Source organism: Hylobates moloch, unplaced genomic scaffold (assembly GCF_009828535.3).
Source record: "Hylobates moloch isolate HMO894 unplaced genomic scaffold, HMol_V3 SCAFFOLD_11, whole genome shotgun sequence".
In the NCBI taxonomy this organism is placed as follows: domain Eukaryota; kingdom Metazoa; phylum Chordata; class Mammalia; order Primates; family Hylobatidae; genus Hylobates; species Hylobates moloch.
The window spans coordinates 59,422,572-59,444,428 of NW_026652286.1; the positions used below are offsets into that span (position 1 = coordinate 59,422,572).

At 36.9% G+C, this 21,857-nt stretch overlaps 1 protein-coding gene across 5 annotated transcripts in view; it reads left to right on the plus strand.

Moving 5' to 3' along the window:
* Positions 1 to 21,857, plus strand: part of TMEM135 (transmembrane protein 135) — a 278,687-nt gene that overhangs the window by 107,887 nt on the left and 148,943 nt on the right. For all 5 annotated transcript variants that reach the window (XM_032167116.2, XM_058446383.1, XM_032167118.2 and 2 more), the window contains one exon: positions 10,898 to 10,963. In XM_032167116.2, coding sequence (XP_032023007.1) covers positions 10,898 to 10,963 — 66 coding nt within the window. The remainder of the gene's footprint in view (positions 1 to 10,897; positions 10,964 to 21,857) is intronic.

Here is a 21,857-nt window from a genome sequence, read left to right on the forward strand (position 1 = left end):
CTATTTTTGTATTTATATTTATAAATTGCATGTTAAATTGACCCACTGAAATCTTTCTATAAGATGATGCCTATGTGATTAAAGGTATTGTAAGATGATGATTGAAATGTATTATAATCATACTCCTCACACCTGTAATCCCAGCACTCTGGGAGGCTGAGACAGGGGGATCACCTGAGGTCAGGAGTTCAAGGCCAGCCTGGCCAACATGGCGAAACCCTGTCTCTACTAAAAAATGCAAAAATTAGCCTGGCATGGTGGCGTGTGCCTGTAGTCCCAGCTACTCGGGAGGCTGAGGCACGAGAATCGCTTGAACCTGGCAGGTGAAGGTTGCAATGAGCCGAGATCGTGCCACTGCACTCCAGCCTGGGTGACAAAGCGAGACTCCCTCTCAGGGGGAGAAAAAAAGACGTTAACTCTATATTAAGCGTATATTTCTTGTTTATTTTACTTACTGTGTGTTGGTTTAATGAATTAAAAAGTATTGGACTATAGAAACATGAGTCTGTTGAATTTTGATTATTTTCACTTTAGGAGGTACTCGAACTACCTCTGCTTACAATATTTTACATTGTTCCAAAATTCTGCTTTAATCTTTTATCTTGGCTGGGTGTAGTGGCTCACGCCTGTAATCCCAGTACTTTGGGAAAGCTGAGGTGGGTGGATCACCTAAGGTCAGGAGTTCGAGACCAGCCTGGCCAACATGGTGAAACCCTGTCTCTACTAAAAATACAAAAATTAGCTGGACATGGTGGTGGGCTCCTGTAATCCCAGATACTTGGGAGGCTGAGGCAGGAGAATCGCTTGAACCCGGGAGGTGGAGATTGCAGTGAGCCGAGATCGCGTCACTGCGCTCCAGCCTGGGTGACATAGCAAGACTGTCTCAAAAAAACAGCAAACAAACAAACAAAATTTTTAGTATAACAAAAATTGTTACTTCTTTTTTAAGAGAAGGAGTCTCTGTATATTGCCCAGTCTGACCTCTTAACTCCTGGACTCAAAGGATCCTCCTGCCTCAGCCTCCTGAGTAGCTGGGACTAGAGGCATGTGCCAGTGTGCCCAGCTTACTGTTATTGTTACTTTTTATTTTTATTATTACCAAACAATGTGTGTGCATAGCAGAACATGGAAAATAACTAAAGAAGAAAATCACCGAGAGATTACTGCTGTTATCACCTCAGCATACATCCTTATAGATGGTTTTGATTTGCACACATATACACAAAAACACACACACAAAAGTCCAATCCAGAAGTTTGCATTTATTATATCTAGGCTTTGTCTCTTAAATCTCTTATCTAGCACTGTTCTTAAAAACAGTCTCTTGTTAACTTATTATTTTTTTGAGACAAAGTCTTACTTTGTTGCCCATGCTGGAGTGCAGTGGTGCAATCTCGGCTCACTGCAACCTCCACCTCCTGGGTTCAAGTGATTCTCCTGCCTCAGCCTCCCGAGTAGCCAGGACTACAGGCACGCACCACCATGCCTAGCTAATTTTCATATTTTTAGTAGAGATGGGGTTTCACTGTGTTGGCCAGGCTGGTCTTGAACTCCTGACCTTGAGATCTGCCCGCTTCAGTCTCCCAAAGTGCTGGGATTACAGGCGTGAGCCACCACACATGGCTGTTAACTTATTTTTAAACAAAGGCATTGTAGACTGTTATTTCCCCCTGTCACTGACATAGAATGAATGAATGTTTTTTGTATTAATCATCTTAGATGTAATAAAAACTCAAAAGAAAGAGACATTTCAATCAAGAATTTGCTATAGGTAAATTTACAAATGCTGAGAATTAGCTCTGAATTCATTATTTTTGACCCTTGTTAGTAGTTGTTTAGGTACAAGGAAATGAAAAGCAATCTCTTTAGCAGAGGTCAAAAGAAAGTTGTACACTTCAGTGCTTTCCCATAGAAACAAAGGAAGCTTAGCTGAATTGGCAGAATGCTATTAGAACGAGATATCCTTAAACATGTTGGTGGGAAGAGCTGATGAAATAAATAAGTTGGGAACAAAGGATTGAATTTGGTATTCTTCTTCCACTGGAGAAGTTACCGAAAAAGAATTTGATCCTCTGATTGCCTAGGGTTTTGAGACATGAGAAAGAATGTAATTTGATCTGGTTTTGAGAAATTATTGCATATTTTATTTTAAGTGCTTGCTGCCTCTGCCTTTCCCCTTTTGCTCCTCAGATATATAAAGTAGCCTGACCTACAGGAGGGCTGTTAAAAATCGTATCACTAGATTAAATAGAATTAAAAAAGAAACAGGAAGATTGAAGATGTAGTTTAATATATGTATCATTAAGAATAGAATAAATACAAGAACATAATGGGTGAGAAATTTATTTCTTAATAAAAATTTCTGAGAATAGACCTTTCAAGATTTAGTTATATATGCTTTAATAAAAACCTATCATAGTAAATTTATAATTTTTGTTTGAGTATGTGAATAACCCTTCTCCTGCCCATTATTGGCCTGTTATAAATCTTTCAATGAATTGTGGTTTGGAGTTATATTCATATTGTGCTGAATTTACAAAATTTAACAGTTTTCTTTAAACATTTAAAAAATTTTCTAACTTAGCACCAACTTCCCCCATACCTGTGTGTGTCTGTGTGTGTGTGTGTGTGTGTGTGTGTGTGTGTGTATGCCTGTGGAGAAATGTTCCAGAGATTCTTACTTCTCATTTAAAAAAAGTTAGAAAAAATTTAGCTCTTATTTATAAATTACATGCTGTATTTTACTAATTAAGTCTATAGCCTTGCTTAACTTTGTCTTGACAATTTCCAAACTGTGAATCTTTCTATTTTTCTAATGCCATAACTGTGTAGATTTGCAACAACAAAGATTTGTGTTTTTCAACTTTAGCTGGGCTTAAGTACTGCTTAGCAATTCTACGTTCTATTTACTTGTGTGTTCCTATACTCTCACCCCTGTCCTTATGTTAGTGTCTTCGTCATTCTCAGAGGTTTATTCTTTCTTCTAATTCAGAGAGGGAGAGGGAAGGGGAAGAGAAAAGGGGAAAATTTACACAGTGGGAGAGGGTCAGGAAAAGGGAGAGGAAGAAAGTTTAGTTATATTTGCACCTGCCTCCTTTTAACACAGACAACAGATTGCTATGCATGTTCTTAATCCTATCTTAAACAGGACTCTTTCTCAGTCAGCCATTTTCCTTCTTGTATCTGTAATTTCTTCCACCTTACTGAACACTGACTTCTACTTAGCCAGTAAAAATGTGTTTAAATATCTTCTATCCTAAAAATATCCTGTTACCAATTTTCTCTCAACTATGATTCTCATTCTAGCCACAACTCAATCTCCTTCTTTACCTTTATTGTCAAACTTTTCACATTTACTTATACAATTAATATCTTCTCATTCAGTCCTCAACTATATTCTCATCTGCACTGCTCTATTAGGATTGTAAAGTATTTGACCTATTGGACACTGTTGATTACTTCTATAATAGTTTTTTTCAAAATTTAATTAAATAATTATATGTAGTTTCAAAGTGAAATTGCAGCCGGGCGCGGTGGTGCACGCCTGTAATCCCAGAACTTTGGGAGGCCAAAGCGGGTGGATCACCTGAGGGTCAGGAGTTAGCGACCAGCCTGACTAACATGGAGAAACCCTGTCTCTACTAAGTACAAAAAAATTAGCTGGGCGTGGTGGCGCATGCCTGTAATCTGAGCTACTTGGGAGGGTGAGACAGGAGAATCGCTTGTACTTGGGAGGTGGTGGTTGCAGTGAGCCAAGTGCACCATTGCACTCCAGCCTGGGCAACAACAGCAAAACTCCATCTCAAAAAAAAAAAAAGTGAAATGGTATGCTGCAAAGGTTACAGAAAATAGTAGTATTCTTTTCCACCGCTTCTAACACATGAATTCCACAATGCAGAGGCAACCTCTTGCAGTCTTTGCCTTATTTCCTCTGTTGCTTCGTTATATCAAAATTAACTTGCCTACACTGCTATTCTTGTTTTGGTTTACACATTACTGACTTCCTACTACAGAAGATGGGAATTTGGTTTTCTTTACACTCTATGGTGGTGTGGGGATGTTCACAATATGGTAATACATAAATTTTGTTTAAAATAATATTTAATGTTTAACATATTCTGTTCAAACTGTGTAACAATTACTCGTAGCTGAGTCATTGTACAACTTTTCTTGCTACCTTATGTTGTTTTCATACTTAATAATTGCCTCACTTTTTATTTGCTTAGTTTGTTTGTACCTAATGCTAACTCCCTAACTTTGTGACATAAGATTCCTTTCAATATTATCAAGAACACCTAGTAATTTTTCAGTTGTATTTTACCCTCTGTGGAGGTACATCATTTGTTTAAGTTTGTTATCTTGTTCTGGTCTTGTCTGACTGCTTGAGACTTCCGTTTACCTCTGTAATTTGTTGAATCCCAGTTGTCTTTTTGGATTTACTCTGTATTTTACTGATTGTGGCTGGGAGGTAGAGATTTTTAGATCTTTAGGTCTTGCAAATCTGGAAATATTTTTATATTATTTTCATAATTAAGAGTTTGATTAATACAGATTTCTATGTAAGAAATTCCTTACCTTCCAAATTTTAAGGCATTATTTTATTGTCTTCTAGTTGCAAGTATTGCTGTTGAGTAGTCCCGGGTTGTTTTGATTCCTGTTTCTTTGTTTAATGAAATTTCAGGATGTGGTTTAATGTGGGTCTCTAAAAAATCAGTGTGCTGAGTATGAGTACTTAGCAGGCTCTTTCACTTTGGGAATTCATATCCTTGTATTGAGAAATATCCTAGTGTAATTTTGTGTCCTCTATTTCTTTGTTTTTCTGTTTGAATTCCTGGAAGACTTTCTCAACTTTTATTTGGAATTTTTTTACTAAAATTTATAGTTTTGCTATGATAATTTCTTAGAGTCTTTCAGTTCTCTAAAGTGTTCCTTTTCTTATAACATCCTATTCTTGTTTTATGGTTGCAATGAATGTGTTTTTGTAGGTATGTTTCAGAAATTTCTTTTGATCTTCTATTTAATTTATTTCTTCCAAATTTCTTTTTTCTGTTTATTTTGCTGTGTCTTTCATGTTAAAGGAATTCCTTAAATACTTATTGATTCTTGTTTGCCTTTTATTTAAAAGTTACTTTGAGGCTTATGGAAGCTCACTGTTTTTATTTGTGGGTCTTTATCTATTTCAATGTGTAATTTCCAAAAGTTAGCATCTACCTATTTAATGTGTAATTTCCAAAAGTTAACATCTTGTGGGTCTTTTTTCTTGGGCTGCTTTTTTTTTTTTTTTTCCTAGAAAGGGATCCTCTTATTACCTGTCTTGAGAATGGGAGAGTGATTGGGATATAAGCAGAGTTCCACTGCTTTTGGATCAATGGAAAGAGATATAGTAGGTTGTGAGGTGGGATGGATGGTGGCCTAACATTCGCTGTGTATGGTTTGACTTAATATCCCATCATTATTAGTATAGTGTCTCACTTCTGCCCTAATTATCCTAACTCTGGTTTTTTCCCTTTCGGGAATCTTCTCTTGGTGTATGAGAGGGAGGTGATCGGTGTCTAACTGGGCAGACAAGAAGAGAGGAATCTAACTCCTTTTTAGAGTGCTTTGCAGCCAGTCCACCAGTTCTCAGTCTTATCTGCTTTCTGGCCTTCTGGTGCCTTTCTATTGATGCTTCTAATTCCTAAGGTTCTGCTGAACAAATTAGCATGTCTTCTGACTCTTCAGAGAGTGAAATTGTAGCTACCTTTGTACTGTTAAGTCAGTTACTCTCTTGTTCATGCTCCAAAGTTTCATTGATATTTTTTGTGTTACATCTTTCCCTTATTGTGTTCTTTTTTTCTTTGTGGTTTATACTCTTTTATTTCCTTCTGTCATTTTTGTGGTATTTCTGGAGGGAGTAACGTTAGGTTCACTGTAGTATATTTAACGTAATGGCTTTTCTTCATTTTGAAATTCTTTACTCTTGAGAAATTATTTACTCTTGACTTCTAGGATTTTATTTTTCTGGAATGCCTTCTGATTCTCATGTTACTTTAGTTTTTGAGACGGATTTTCACTCTTGATGCCCAGGCTGGAGTGCAATGGTGCAATCTTGGCTCACTGCAACCTCTACCTCCTGGTTCAAGCGATTCTCTGGCCTCAGCCTCCCAAGTAGCTGGGATTACAGGCCTGTGCCACCATGCCTTGCTAATTTTTTGTATTTTTAGTAGAGACGGGTTTCACCATGTCGGTCAGGCTGGTCTCAAACTCCTGACCTCAGATGACCCACCCGCATCCGCCTCCCAAAGTGCTGGGATTACAGGCTTGAGCCACTGCATCCCGCCCTTATGTTACTTTTGAGCCTTCTCTGCTGTATCCTTTTCTTTTGCCTCATTTTATATGTTGTTATTTCTTATTATTCTTTTCTTCTGTTTAACTTTCTTGATTTGCCTCATCAAGTTTTCTGGTTACAATCAACTCTTTATACACTGATGACACCAAAATGATATTGATAGTTCTTACCTATACTCTGAGGTCCGGTTCCATAATATCTGTTAGTCATCTTTTTTATGCATCTCCCACATATATCAGTTTCCTTACCCCTTCTCCACTTCTCCACCTCTTGTACCCTTGGATTTTATTAGATGTGTGTTTAGTTTTTAAATTTAAAATACTGTGATGTTTCTAAGTTTATAAATTCTTAAAATTTATATTTAGTAGAGCATCCTTCAAATTACATATTCTTGATTATTAAAGGTTAGAAATGCATTCCTTTTATGCCAGGCTAGAAAAATAAAAGCACATATTGAATAGAGGAACATGCATCCTATTCTTGTCTCAACCATCATGCACTCCCGACCATCTCCTGCAGTCTTTTTCCTTCAGCCCCACTGGCCATCTTATTTGTCCTCAAACATGCCAAGTATGATCCTACCTACAGGCTCTTGTGGTCTTTTGACTAGAACCTTCTTTCCTCCAATTTTCAAATTAGTTGATATATTGACATCTTGTAGAGGGGGTTTTGGCAAATAGTAGGTATCGAGTTAGTGTCAGCAACTATTACTGTCATTATCATTGTAATATCCATACTGGCTATTCACTTTCTGGTTTCACTTAGTTTCCGTTCAAATTATCTTCTTCTAAAAGAGGCCACTCTTGATTTACTCTATTTAAAATATCCATTCTACCTCATTGTTATTCATATGCTTATTATGCTTAATTTTTTTCATTGCACATATTCACATGCATATGACTTATTTATTTCTGTAGTTATTTGCTCCCACTTTCCCCTAGATGTAAACTCCTTAAAAATAAGGGCATTGTCAAATTGACTCTATCGCTGATTCCTTCAATTTGCCCGTTACAGTGCTTATGAAATAATTGTTCAATAAATTCTAAACTAACAAATCAATATCCTTTTCTTTCTGTATGTTACAGTGTTTTACACTGCATCAATGGATTTTCCATTAAGTACTCTTTAGATACAATCCTAAAGAATGTTTTATTAGGGTCTAAATCCTCAGCAATTGTAAGATGGGGGAGCATTGGAAATAGGAATAACTATTTTTTTAAATTGTGGTAAAATATATACAATGTTAAATTTACTGGGTTGGCTATTTTTCTATGTACAGTTCACTGGCATTAAGTAAATTCACATTGTTGTGCGTCCACTACTACTGTCCATCTCCAGAACTTTGTCATTAAACTGAAACTCTATGTCCATCATATAGTACCTCCCCATTTCTCCTCTCTCAGCCTCTAGTAACCACTGTTCTACTTTCTGTCTCAATGAATTTCACTGCTCTAGATACTTCATATAAGTAAATCATTCAGTATTTGTTGTTTTGCTTCTTGCTTAGTTCACTTAGCGTAATATCTTCCAGTGTTCATCCATGTCGTATACTATATCAGAATTTCATTCTTTTCTAAGTCTGAATAATATTCCATTGTATGTATATACCATATTTTGTTTATTCATTTATTCATTGATGGACACTTGGGTTGCATCTACGTCTAGGCTGTTGTAAATAATACTACTATGAACATATGCAAATATCTCTTTGAGAGCCTACATTCAGTAGTTATGGATATATACCCAGAAGCAGGGTGGCTGGGTTGTATGTTAAATCTATGTGTAATTTTTAAAGTAACTGCCTTACTGTTTTCCACAGTGGCTGTGCCAATTTTTATTCCTATCAGCAGTGCACAAGGGTTCCAATTTCTCTATGTCCTTCTCAACACTTGATATTTTCTGTTTTTTTTGATAATAGCCATTCTAATGGATGGGAAGTGGTATCTCATTGTGGTTTTGATTTGCATTTCCCTAATGATTAGTGATGTGGAGCATCATTTCATGTGCTTATTGGCTATTTGTGTATGTTCTTTGGATAAATTTCTTCAAGTCTTTTGCCCATTTTTAAATTGGGTTTTTTAGTTTTTGTTGTTGAGTAGTAGGAGTTCTTAATATACTCTGGATATTAACTCATCAGATATGCAATTTGCAGGTGTTTTCTGTTTCATGAGTTGTTTTTTAATTTTGTTGATAGAGTCCTTTAATGCACTAAGGTTTTTAATTTTTGGTAAAATCCAGTTTTATTTATTTATTTATTTAGAGACTGAGTTTCACTCTTGTTGCCCAGGCTGGAGTGCAGTGGTGCGATCTTGGCTCACTGCAACCTCCGTCTCCCAGGTTCCAGTTATTCTCCTGCCCCAGCCTCCCAGGTAGCTGGGAGTACAGGCATGTGCCACCACGCCTGGCTAATTTTTGTATTTTTAGTAGAGATGGGGTTTCACCACGTTGGCCAGGCTGGTCTCGAACTCCTGAACTCAAGTTACCCACCCGCCTTGGCCTCTCAAACTGTTGGGATTACAGGCGTGAGCCGCCATGCCCAGACTGTTTTTAGTTTTGTGGCTTGTACTTTCGATGTCATATTCAAGAAATCATTGTTAAATCTATGTCATAAAGCTTTTCCCTTATGTTTTCTTTTAAGATTTTTCTGGTTTTAGGTCTTAAATTTATGTCTTTGATCCATTTTGAGTTGGTTTTTGTATATGGTAGAGGTAAAGGTCTAACTTCATTCTTTTATATGTGGATGTAACTGTAAGAGGTCCATTGCCCAATGTTTGCAGCAAGTCAGTACACCAAGACATCAGATTGCAGCAGAGACAGATGTTTAAGTTTAGGGCCACTGACTGAGGAGATGAGAGGAAACCTCAAATCTATCTCCCTGTGGAGTTTGGGGCTAGAGTTTTGAAGGCTTTTGGAGTGTGCCAGAGTTTGGAGATGGTTGGTTGGTCCAAGAGTGCAGAGTGAGATCATGGGACAGGGAGATGAAGGGACTGTATTCTCATGCTGATTTGGTTCTTCTTTGGGGATCTTTAAGTTGGTTGGTGTCAGCTGTTTTACTGGAATTCAGGATCTGCTTAAGTATTCCATATCTTGAATAAGCAAAAGCCTTATGATTCTAACATCAGAGACCCTCTCTATCTTTAAAAAGCCTTACAACGTTAGTGTCAGAAATTCTATCTATAGTAACAATGGGGATTCAAATGGAAAGTATGTACTGTTTCTAGACTTTGCTTACAAGGAAGTGGGTCAAAGTGCAGCTGATTTATGCTTCATTATAACTATATTTCTATTCAAAATTCTTGTTAAGCCTGTGAGGACAGCTTCATGGATTTCCAGTTTTTTTAAGTACGTTTGTAAAGATTGTCCTTTGCCCACTCAATAGTCTCATTACCCTGGTCAAATATCATTTGATCATATATGCAAGGATTTATTTTTGGGTTCTCTGTTCTACTCCATTGTCTTAGATGTCCATCTTTCTGATAGTACCAAATATTTTTGATTACTGTAGGTTTGTAGTAAGTTTTAAATCAGAAAGTGAGTCCTTCAACTTTCTTCTTCTTTTTTCAAGTTTGTTTTGTTTATTTGGGATCCCTTAATGTTCTATATGAATTTCAGGATGGATTTTTCTAGTTCTGCAAAATGTGCCATTGGGATTTTAATAGGGATTGCATTGAATCTGTAGATCACTTTGGGTTGTATTGTCATCAATAATAAGTATTCCAAACCATGAGCACAGGATGTCTTTTTATTTATTTGTGTCTTCTTCAATTTCTTTCAGCAATGTTTTGTTGTTTTCAGATTACAAGTCTTTCACTTCCTTGTTTTATTTTTCCCTAGGAGTTTTTTTTTTATGTGTTGTAAATGGAATTGTTTTCTTAATTTCCTTTTCTGATTGTTCATTGTTAGTGTATAGTGAGCAATAACTATTTTGGTGTGTCACTTAATATATGACATTACTAAATTACTTCATCTCCTTTCTGTATATTAGTAGCAGATAAGTGATTTGAACTAAATTCAAATGGAAACTAAATTCAGAATAAATGATAACTTCCAACAAATTGAATTTAAATGCTAAATTTGAACTTAATTTTTGTTCATTAAACTAAGGTTTAAACTTGTCTAAGCAAACTCATTCGAAACTATAGTCCTGGAAGAATACCAGATTATCAAAATAACCATTTGAAACAATTAAGTTTGAGCTCTTAAAAGATTGTGATAATGATATTTCTGGGGTACAATTTATAACTTATAGTTCTTATTGTGCCTTGTACATAGTTCTCTAGTTGCATTGCATTTCTTTTCTTTCTTTTTTTTTTTTTTTATGACAGGGTCTCACTCTGTCATCTAGGCAGTGGCTCAATCATAGCTCACTGTAGCCTTGAACTCCTGGACTCAAGTGATCCTCCTGCCTGAGTAGCTAGGACTATAGGCATATACCACTTATTGATCGTTCTCTAGAAGTTGCTGGATATATAGTAGTATTGAATGTTTTTCACATTTAGGATGTGGGATGTACAATTGAGGAGAGATTGTAGATTATATATTTTTGCTGTTTTTTTTTTTAATTTACAGGCCACAGAAACACTATTCAGAATGGGTGTAGCAAGAGGAACCATCACAACATTAAGAAATGGAGAAGTAAGATGAGAATATTGATATAGTTATTAGTTGTTAATTTATAGTTTGCGATTTTAAAATGTAAAATGTGATGAAATCTATGATGCTTTGTCTAAGAAATAGAGAGATATCTGATGTATATAATATTGAATGTACCTGATGAGCAAATCCATTTTAATTCATAGTCATATTGGAACCAGATCTTAGGTTGAAAACAAATTACTGTCTTTTTACCTTTAGTTATCAAATATCTTTACTCTTAAAAAATGACATTTTATTAGTAACTTCTACAAATGTTTATAATGGAAAAAGAATCCCTTAGCTTTTGCTTTCTTTCTATTTTGTGTTATACAGAACTGATACTTATTTCTTAAGATAAAATAATTGGAAATGTTGAACATTTACCGCACGTGGAGAGAAGGGAAGGAAGAGGGAGAGGGACAGGGAGAGAAAAGCTGGAGAGGATTTTGTCTGCAGATGCTAAGTTTTGACTTTTTAAAATGCTCCTGTCAATCCTTTAGAAGATTTTTCTATCACCTCACATAAATTTTCGTTTTGATTACCACTCTGTCTGCTCTTTCTTTATTTTACCAGCTTGATTACCACTCTGTCTGCTCTTTCTTTATTTTACCAGCTTGATTACCACTCTGTCTGCTCTTTCTTTATTTTCTCCTTTACTAAGGCAAATTGAGGTTGAGGTTGAATATAACACCACATTGTTATGTTCCTTTTTCTATTCTAATGGCAAGTACTTAAGAATAAAATACAGAACTCCCTATTTTTGAGGAGATGGGGTCTTGCTATGTTGCTTATGCTGGTCTTGAACTCCTGGCCTCAAGCGATTCTCCTGCCTCAACCTCACGAAGTGTTGGCATTACAGGCATGAGACACCATGCCTAGCCCTTAGAATTCCCTATTCTTGAATTAAGTTTGATGTTATTTAATGTAATATTTATAATTCAGAAACCTAAATATTTAATAGTGGAAGTGGGTATCTAAGGAGTTGAATAGAATTGTATTACTTCATGACTATAAATGTGTTGGTTGATGTATTTGCTCATTAGGCAGAAATGTGCCAACATTTGAAAAGTACGTACACTCTAAATATTTAATTATATATTGGCAAATCACCTTGGTATAATTTTTTTTTTTTTTTTTTTGAGACAGAGTCTCACTCTGTCACCCAGGCTGGAGTGCAGTGGCGTGATCTTGGCTCACTGCAAGCTCCGCCTCCCAGGTTCATGCCATTCTCTTGCCTCAGCCTCCTGAGTAGCTGGGACTACAGGTGCACGCCACCAGGCCCGGCTAATTTTTTGTATTTTTTTGGAACAGACGGGGTTTCACCATGTTAGCCAGGATGATCTCGATCTCCTGACCTTGTGATCCGCCCATCTCGGCCTCCCAAAGTGCTGGGATTACAGGTGTGAGCCACCGCACCTGGCCTAACCTTGGTATAATTTGTAACGTATATTTTGTCTATACAGAAAGACTTAATTGATCCCTTTGTATTCTCAAACATTGAAGTATGTGGTGTCATTTTGAAAAAAGAAAACTTACAGCAATAAGGTCAGACATGGTAATCTGCCTATGATGTCCAAAAATGAATTTCAGATTTTAGTGATTACTATATATTTTTTTTCATAGGATGGGCAATGAACTGTTGAACTTATCTTCTTTTATAGGATGGTTAAGGAAATGTATGCCCCACAGCTGTATAAGTAATCACCTGAGCATATCAACACATTGGATTAGGGAGGACACATTAATAGGGAGGAAATAGTTAAAATAGCTGGCTTTTGATCTATTTTTCTACTAATTATTAGGTGTCGTTCCATGTGGCCAACCTGGTTAACAAGTATTAGTGTCAAACAAAGTGTTTAAGCACTCTCTGACCTTCAGTTTCTATAATGAGGTTAAAAGTGTAAGATACACATCTATTTCTTACATTTTAAGAGCTCTGAAAATGGAATGTGTCTTCTAATTAATGGCACCTCGTAGTTACCATCTGCTATTCTTCACATTTAAATGTCTCTAAAATTAGGAAATTTCTTTTTTTCCCCACTGATTTTTTTGGTTCTCAGGAAATTTGTCTGTGGTATGTCAGGGTTGATAAAATAATATTTTATGGTTTAAAAAGTACAGAGTGATGTGCAGCATGCATTCATTAAATGGTAATTAGGATAGGCCACTAATTAGTTTTAATTTAATGATTTGATTTTTGGAAGTAGAGGAGACAAAACAAAACAAAGATATTACCGAATACACACACGCACATACACACACACACACACACACACACACACACGCCATAGATTTTCCGAGATGGTGGGCTAAATGCTATGGAAATGGGTGCTATGATTCCTGACTTTAGAGGAGCTTACTCTCTGGTGGGGGAAACAATTCTATCAATAATTGGAAAAAGGAAAAATTCTGAGAGAGTGTGGAAATAGTTTAAGTTGAGTCTAGAACTAACCAGTGTCCAGATTCCACTTGCATTGTGCTAAATTTAAACTGTGTTTTAGTATAAGGTCAATGGTAGATAATCTGTTTGAGAGTAGGAGTAAACTAAAAGGTTAATAATTTAAGGGATTATTTAAAGCACAACCTGAAATCATTGTATTTATCAATATTGGAAAATTTATTATCTGCTAAGGGAGGAGAGCGGCAAGTGGTTAATTTGTTTGTCTTAGGGCATTTTAAAAAATGTACTAGGCCAGTACTGCAAAAATATTTGTTAAGCAGGGATTCATAGGTAGCCTCATGACAAGTGTATCAGGTAAGAGAAAAAAAGTTGGTATATCCAAATTACAAAAATATCAGTCTTTCAGTGAATTTATCCAGATGCATGATGACAATAAACTTTGCATGTGTTTCCTCCTCCCTGTTCTGGCTTTAATGCTGTATTTTGTGTACTTACTGGACATTTCTGCTTAGATATTTGAAGAAATTTTGAAATGGGAGATTTCCCGCTCTCTGAAAGTAAGATAGTCTTTGAAGGTGTTTGAAACTTATTTTATAGGTTATAATGTATTATAGGAGGTCTTAAGCAGAGGAGTGATACTTTATCTTTTAAAAATCCTCCTCTTAACTCTCCAAGGGAGAAATTACATTGGTCATCTTATAGATAAACTGAGGCTCAGAGAAGTTAAACATTTTGCCTGTGGTCAAATAGCTAGGAAATTGGAGAGCTAGGATTTGAACCCTTGTCTCCAAAGTTCATTGATTCTACTATGCAATATAATTGCCCTCAATGTACAATAATTCACTTACTTAGACTAGAGTTTCCTAATTTTTATTAGCTGTAGGTAATTATTATTAGTTTGACAGTTGAAAAATAGCATTGCAGTTAAAGTTTCCAAGATAATCAGCAATGACTTTTATGCATTCTAATTATTACTATTATCTTTTCATGTTCACAGAATAATATATGGCTTAAAATGAATAGGAAAAAAATACCCTTCACAAATCTGTTACCTCATTAAATGTTTAACTATGGCGATGTTCTTTATAAAGTCCTGTATAAGAAGTAGCTGGACCTTTGTGCATTAATTGACTTACATAAGGTGGAAAGAAGATCATTTTTCTGGGTTGAATTTTTTTTTTTTGAGATGGAGTCTCACTCTCTCACCCAGGCTGGGGTGCAGTGGTGCAATCTTGGCTCACTGCAACCTCTGCCTCCCAGGTTCAAGTGATTCTCCTGCCTCAGCCTCCAGAGTAGTTGGGACTACATGCACCCACCACCACACCTGGCTAATTTTTGTTTTTTAGTAGAGATGGGGTTTCACTATGTTGGCCAGCGTGGTCTCCATCTCTTGACCTCGTGATCTGCCCGCTTCAGCCTCCCAAAGTGTTGGGATGACAGGCGTGAGCCACTGTGCCTGGCCTGGGTTGAATTTTTTAAATGGGTTTCTCTATTTGAGGGGCTAACTTTTAAAATAATCATTAAAATTAATGAATGAACTACAGATTCAATAATCAGTAGTTATTGAATGTGCTTGGTTCAAAAGTGATATTTTTCTATTTCTGACAGAAAGATGTAGTCCTGTCTTCTGCCTTGTGGGTGTTTGTGTTTAGGATGAAACAAGTACTTTGTTGGAAGATAAGGTTATTCTCTTAAATTTATATATTTTAAAAATTATCTGTTTTCTTATATAACTTGAGACTAGAGTAAAGCAGAAATTGGTGTTTTTTTCATTTGGTTTTCTTAATCTCAATTTTTGAAAGAGAACAAAGTTTAACAATTCTTTACCATAGGAAGGCAGGATTTCAAACTCTGCTTCTTAATTAAATCATTTACTTTCTTTTTATCAGCTGATACTGTATATCTTTCTTACAGTAGTGACAGAGAGTCACTGAGAACATGTAATGAACAAGCTAAGTGACTTCTGTAGCCAGTGAGTTGATTCGTCTATTGTGGCTCTATTGTTTGTATTTTTAAAATTTTTAAAATACCAGACATATCTATTTTCATTTACACAGGCATTTAAAATTTTCATATATTTGTGTTTAGCATTATATTTGGAGTTTTATAGAGATTCATGAATGGAAAGAGAAATATACCTGCCTGTTAATTCAGCAAGAATTTATTAAACAGTTCTATATTCCTGACATTGTTTTAGATGCCTGTGATGCATCAATGAATAAAACTGGCTGGTATCTCTAGCCTTGGGGAGCTTATAATCTAGCCAATTAATAGCTCATGTTCTAATTATGAAAGAAAATAAAAAACATGCACAACAATTAGGAAGTAATTGCAGTTACTAAGCTTCAAAAGAATAAGCAAGTATATGGGTTAAAAGCTCAGGTAATTTAAATAATAAAGAAATAAATGACTAATTAAAGTGGGATTCAATTAATTCTGAAGATGTCTTAAAGGAGGTATATCTTTTATTTTTTTTGGAGAGTTTATTAAATAATTTATTTTATTATTATACTTTAAGTTCTGGGATACATGTACAGAACGTGCAGGTTTGTTACATAGGTATACACATGCCATGGTGGTTTGATACACCCATGAACCCGTCATCTACATTAGTTATTTCTTCTAATGCTATCCCTCCCCTAGCCCTCCAACCCCTGAGAGGCCCCAGTGTTTGATGTTTACCTCCCTGTGTCCATGTGTTCTCATTGTTCAACTCCCACTTATGAGTGAGAACATGTGGTGTTTGGTTTTCTGTTCCTGTGTTAGTTTGCTGAGAATGATGGTTTCCAGCTTCATCCATATCCCTGCAAAGGACATGAACTCATCCCTTTTTATGGCTGCAGAGTATTCCATGGTGTATCTGTGCCACATTTTCTTTATCCAGTCTATCACTGATGGGCATTTGGGTTGGTTCCAAGTCTTTGCTATGGTGAACAGTGCTGCAGTTAACATACATGTACATGTGTCTTTATAGTAGAGTGATTTATAATCCTTTGGGTATATGCCCATTAATGGGATTGCTGGGTCAAATGGTATTTCTGGTCCTAGATCCTTGAGGAATCACCACACTGTCTTCCACAATGGTTGAACTAATTTACACTTCCACCAACAGTGTAAAAGCATTCCTATTTCTCCACATTCTCTCCAGTACCTGTTGTTTCCTGACTTTTTAGTGATCGCCATTCTAACTGGCGTAAGATGGTATCTTATTGTGGTTTTGATTTGCATTTCTCTAATGACCAGTGATGATGAGCTTTTTTTCATACGTTTGTTGGCCTTATAAATGTCTTCTTTTGAGAAGTGTCTGTTCATGTCCTTTGGCCACTTTTTGATGGGGCTTTTTGTTTTTTTTCTTGTAAATTTGTTTAAGTATTAGCCCCTTGTTAGATGGATAGATTGTAGAAATTTTCTCCCATTCTGTAGGTTGCCCGTTTGCTCTGATGATAGTTTATTTTGCTGTGCAGAAACTCTTTAGTTTAATTTGATGCTATTTTCAATTTTGGCTTTTGTTGCCGTTGCTTTTGGTGGTTTAGTCATGAAGTCTTTGCCCGTGGCTGCATCCTGAATGGTATTGCTTAGGTTTTCTTCTAGGGTTTTTATGGTTTTAGGTCTTATGTTTAAGTCTTTAACCATCTCCAGTTAATTTTTGTTTAAGGTGTAAGGAAGGGGTCCAGTTTCAGTTTTCTGCATATGCCTAGCCAGTTTTCCCAACACCATTTATTAAATAGGGAATCCTTTTCCCATTGCTTGCTTTTGTCAGGTTAGTCAAAGATCAGATAGTTGTAGATGTGTGGCGTTATTTCTGAGGCCTCTGTTCTGTTCCATTGGCCTGTGTATCTGTTTTGGTACCAGTATCATGCTGTTTTGATTACTGTGGCCTTGTAGTATAGTTTGAAGTCAGGTAGTGTGATGCCTCCAGTTTTGTTCTTTTTGCTTAGGATTGTCTTGACTATATGGGCTCTTTTTTGGTTCCATATGAAATTGAAAGTAGTTTTTTCTAATTCTGTGAAGAAAGTCAATGGTAGCTTGATGGGGATAGCGTTGAATCTGTAAATTACTTTGGGCAGTATGGCCATTTTCACGATATTACCTCTTCCTATCCATGAGCATGGAATATTTTTTCCATCCGTTTGTGTTATCTCTTATTTCCTTGAGCAGTGGTTTGTAGATCTCCTTGAAGAGGTCCTTCATATCCCTTGTAAATTGTATTCCTAGGTATTTTATTCTCTTTGTAGCAATTGTGAATGGGCGTTTGCTCAAGATTTGGCATTCTCTTTGTCTATTATCAATGTGTAGGAATGCTTGTGATTTTTGCACATTGATTTTGTATCCTGAGACTTTGCTAAGTTGCCTGCATCAACTTAAGGAGATTTTGGGCTGAGATGATGGAGTTTTCTAGATATACAATTATGTCATCTGCAAACAGAGATAATTTGACTTTCTCTCTTCTTATTTGGCTACGCTTTATTTCTTTCTCTTGCCGGATTGCCCTGGCCAGAACTTCCAATACTATGTTGAATAGGAGTGGTGAGAGAGGACATCCTTGTCTTGTGCCCATTTTCAAAGGGAATGCTTCCAGCTTTTACCCAGTTAGTATATTGTCTGTGGGTTTGTTATAAATAGCTCTTATTATTTTGAGATATGGTCCATCAATACCTAGTTTCTTGAGTGTTTTTAGCATGAAGGGGTGTTGAATTTTATCAAAGGCCTTTTCTGCATCTATTGAGATAATCATGTGGTTTTTGCCATTGGTTCTGTTTATGTGATGGATTATGTTTATTGATTTGTGTATGTTGAACCAGCCTTGCATCCCAGGGATGAAGCTGACTTGATCATGGTGGATAAGCTTTTTGATGTGCTGCTGGATTCGGTTTGCCAGTATTTTATTGAGGATTTTTGCATCGATGTTCATCAGGGATATTGGCCTGAAATTTCCTTTTTTTGTTGTGTCTCTGCCACGTTTTGGTATCAGGATGATGCTGGCCTCATACAATGAGTTGAGGAGGAGTACCTCTTTTTGTATTGACCAGAATAGTTTCAGAAGGAATGGTACCAGCTCCTCTTTTTACCTCTGGTAGAATTCAGGTGTGAATCTGTCAGGTCCTGGGCTTCTTTTGGGTGGCAGGCTATTAATTACTGCCTGAATTTCAGAACTTGTTATTGGTCTAGTCAGGGATTCAACTTCTTCCTGGTTTAGTCTTGGGAGGGTGTATGTGTCCAGGAATTTATCCATTTCTTCTAGATTTTCTAGTTTATTTGCAGAGAGGTGTTTATAGTATTCTCTGATGGTGGTTTGTATTTCCGTGGGATCAATGGTGATATCTCTTTTATCATTTTTTATTGTATCTATTTTATTCTTGTCTCTTTTATTCTTTATTAGTCTGGCTCTGGTCTATTTTGTTAATCTTTTCAAAAAACCAGCTCCTGGATTCATTGATTTTTCGAAGAGTTGTTTGTATGTCTATCTCCGTCATTTCTGCTCTGATCTTAGTTATTTCTTGTCTTCTGCTAGCTTTCAAATTTGTTAGCTTTTGCTTCTCTAGTTCTTTTAATTGTGATGTTAGCGTGTTGATTTTAGATCTTTCCCACGTTCTTGTGTGGGCATTTGGTGCTATAAATTTCCCTCTAAAGACTCCTTTAGCTGTGTCCCAGAGATTCTGGTACGTTGTGTCTTTGTTCTCATTGGTTTCAAAGAACTTATTTATTTCTGCCTTACTTTCATTATTTATCAAGTAGTCATACAGGAGCAGGTTGTTCAGTTTCCACTTAGTTGCGTGGTTTTAAGGGAGTTTCTGAATCCTGAGTTCTAATTTGACTGCATTGTGGTCTTAGAGACTGTTTGTTATGATTTCCATTCTTTTGCATTTGCTGAGGAGTGTTTTACTTCTAATTATGTGGTCAATTTTAGAATAAGTGCGATGTGGTGCTGAGAAGAACGTATATTCTGTTGATTTGGGGTGGAGATTTCTGTAGATGTCTATTAAGTCACTTGGTCCAGAGCTGAGTTCAAGTCCTGGATATCCTTGTTAATTTTCTGTCTAGTTGATCTAATATGGACAATGAGTGTTAAACTCTCCCACTATTATTGTATGGGAGTCAGTCTCTTTGTAGGTCTCTAAGGACTTGCTTTATGAATCTGGGTGCTCCTGTATTGGGTGCATATATATTTAGGATAGTTAACTCATCTTGTTGCACTGATCCCTTTGCCATTATGTAATACCCTTCTTTGTCTCTTTTGATCTTTGTTGGTTTAAAGTCTGTTTTATCAGAGACTAGGATTGCAACCCTTGGTTTTTTTTTTGCTTTCCATTTACTCGGTAAATCTTCCTCCATCCCTTTATTTTGAGCCTATGTGTGTCTTTGCACGTGAGCTAGGACTCCTGAACACAGCACACTTATGGGTCTTGACTCTTTATCTAATTTGCCAGTCTGTGTCTTTTAATAGGGGCATTTAGCCCATTTACATTTAAGGTTAATATTGTTATGTGTGAATTTGATCCTGTCATTATGATGCTAGCTGGTTATTTTGCTCATTAGTTGATGCAGTTTCTTCATAGTGTCGATGGTCTTTATAATTTGATATGTTTTTGCAGTGGCTGGTACTGGTTTTTCCTTTTGATATTTAGTGCTTCCTTCAGGAGCTCTTGTGAGGCAGGCCTGGTGGTGACAAAATCTCTTGGCATTTGCCTGTCTGTAAAGGATTTTATTTCTTTTTCACTTATGAAGCTTAGTTTGGTTGAATATGAAATTCTGGGTTGAAAATCTTTTCTTTAAGAATGTTGAATATTGGCCCTCACTCTCTTCTTGCTTGTAGGGTTTCTGTAGAGATACCCACTGCTAGTCTGATGGACTTCCCTTTGTTAATAACCCAACCTTTCTCTCTGGCTGCCCTTAACATTTTTTCCTTCATTTCAACCTTGGTGAATCTGACAATTATGCGTCTTGGGGTTGCTCTTCTTGAGGAGTATCTTTGTGGTGTTCTCTGTATTTCTTGAATTTGAATATTGGCCTGTCTTGCTAAGTTGGGAAGTTCTTCTGGATAATATCCCGAAGAGTGTTTTCAAACTTGGTTCCATTCTCCCCGTCATTTTCAGGTACACCAATCAAACGTAGGTTTGGTCTTTTCGTATAGTCCCATGTTTCTTGGAGGCTTCCTTCATTCCTTTTCATTCTTTTTTTTCTAATCTTGTCTTCACGCTTTATTTTATTAAGTAGATCTTCAGTCTCTGATATCCTTTTTCCACTTGATCAGTTTGGCTATTGATACATGTTTATGCTTCACAAAGTTCTCATGCTGTGTTTTTCAGCTCCATCAGGTCATTTATTTTCTTCTCTAAACTGGTTATTCTAGTTAGCAATTCCTTTAACCTTTTTTTGTGGTTCTTAGCTTCCTTGCAGTGGGTTAGAACATGCTTCTTTACCTCAGAGGAGTTTGTTATTACCCACCTTCTGAAGCCTGTTTCTGTCATTCCTCAAACTTATTCTGTGTCCGGTTTTGTTTCCTTCCTGGCCAGGAGTTGTGATCCTTTGGAGGAGAAGAGGCATTCTGGTTTTTGGAATTTTCAGCCTTTTTGCACTGGTTTTTCCTCATCTTTGTGAATTTATCTACCTTTGTTCTTTGATGTTGGTGACCTTCTGATGGGGTTTCTGTGTGGACATCTTTTTTGTTGATGTTGTTGTTATTCCTTTCTGTTTGTTAATTTTCTTTCTAACAGTCAGGCCCCTATGCTGCAGGTCTGTTGGAGCTTGCTGGAAGTCTACTCCAGACCCTGTTTGGCTGGGTATTCACCAGCTGAGGCTGCAGAACAGCAAAAATTGCTGCCTGTTCCTTCTTCTGGGAGCTTTGTCCTAGAGTGGCATCCGCCAGATGCCAGCCAGAGGTCTCCTTTATGAGGTGTCTGTTGACCCGTGCTGAGAGGTGTCTCCCAGTCAGGAGGCACGGGGGTCAAGGACCCACTTGAGGAGGCACTTTGTCCCTTAGCAGAGCTCCAGGGCTGTGCTGGGAGATCCGCTGCTCTCTTCAGAGCTGGCAGGCAGGAACGTTTAAGTTTGTGGAAGCTGGGCCCACAGCCTCCTCTTCCCCAGGTTTTCTGTCCCAGGCAGATGGGAGTTTTATCTATATGCCCCTGCGTGGGGCTGCTGCCTTTCTTTCAGAGATGCCCTGGCCAGAGAGCAAAGGAGGTACATCTTCAAACTGAGCTTTGAAGAAACTGATGAGCATTAATCAAGGAGAAGAGGCCAAAAGGCTTTGCCAGTTAGGAGAAACCGTATGAAAAGGGGCATAGTTGAGGATTAAAGTGAGGTACTAGGGACAGGTAACTTTAGTTGCAGAATCAAAAAGGAAAGCAGGGTGGGTGGTGTCATGTTGAAGGGAAGTAACATTTGTTGAGTGCCTATTATATGCCCAGTGCATTGTAATTATCCAGCTCATTCATACATCAAAACAACTTTCCATTTTTGATACTCTTATCACTGTTTTTCCAAAAGAGGTAT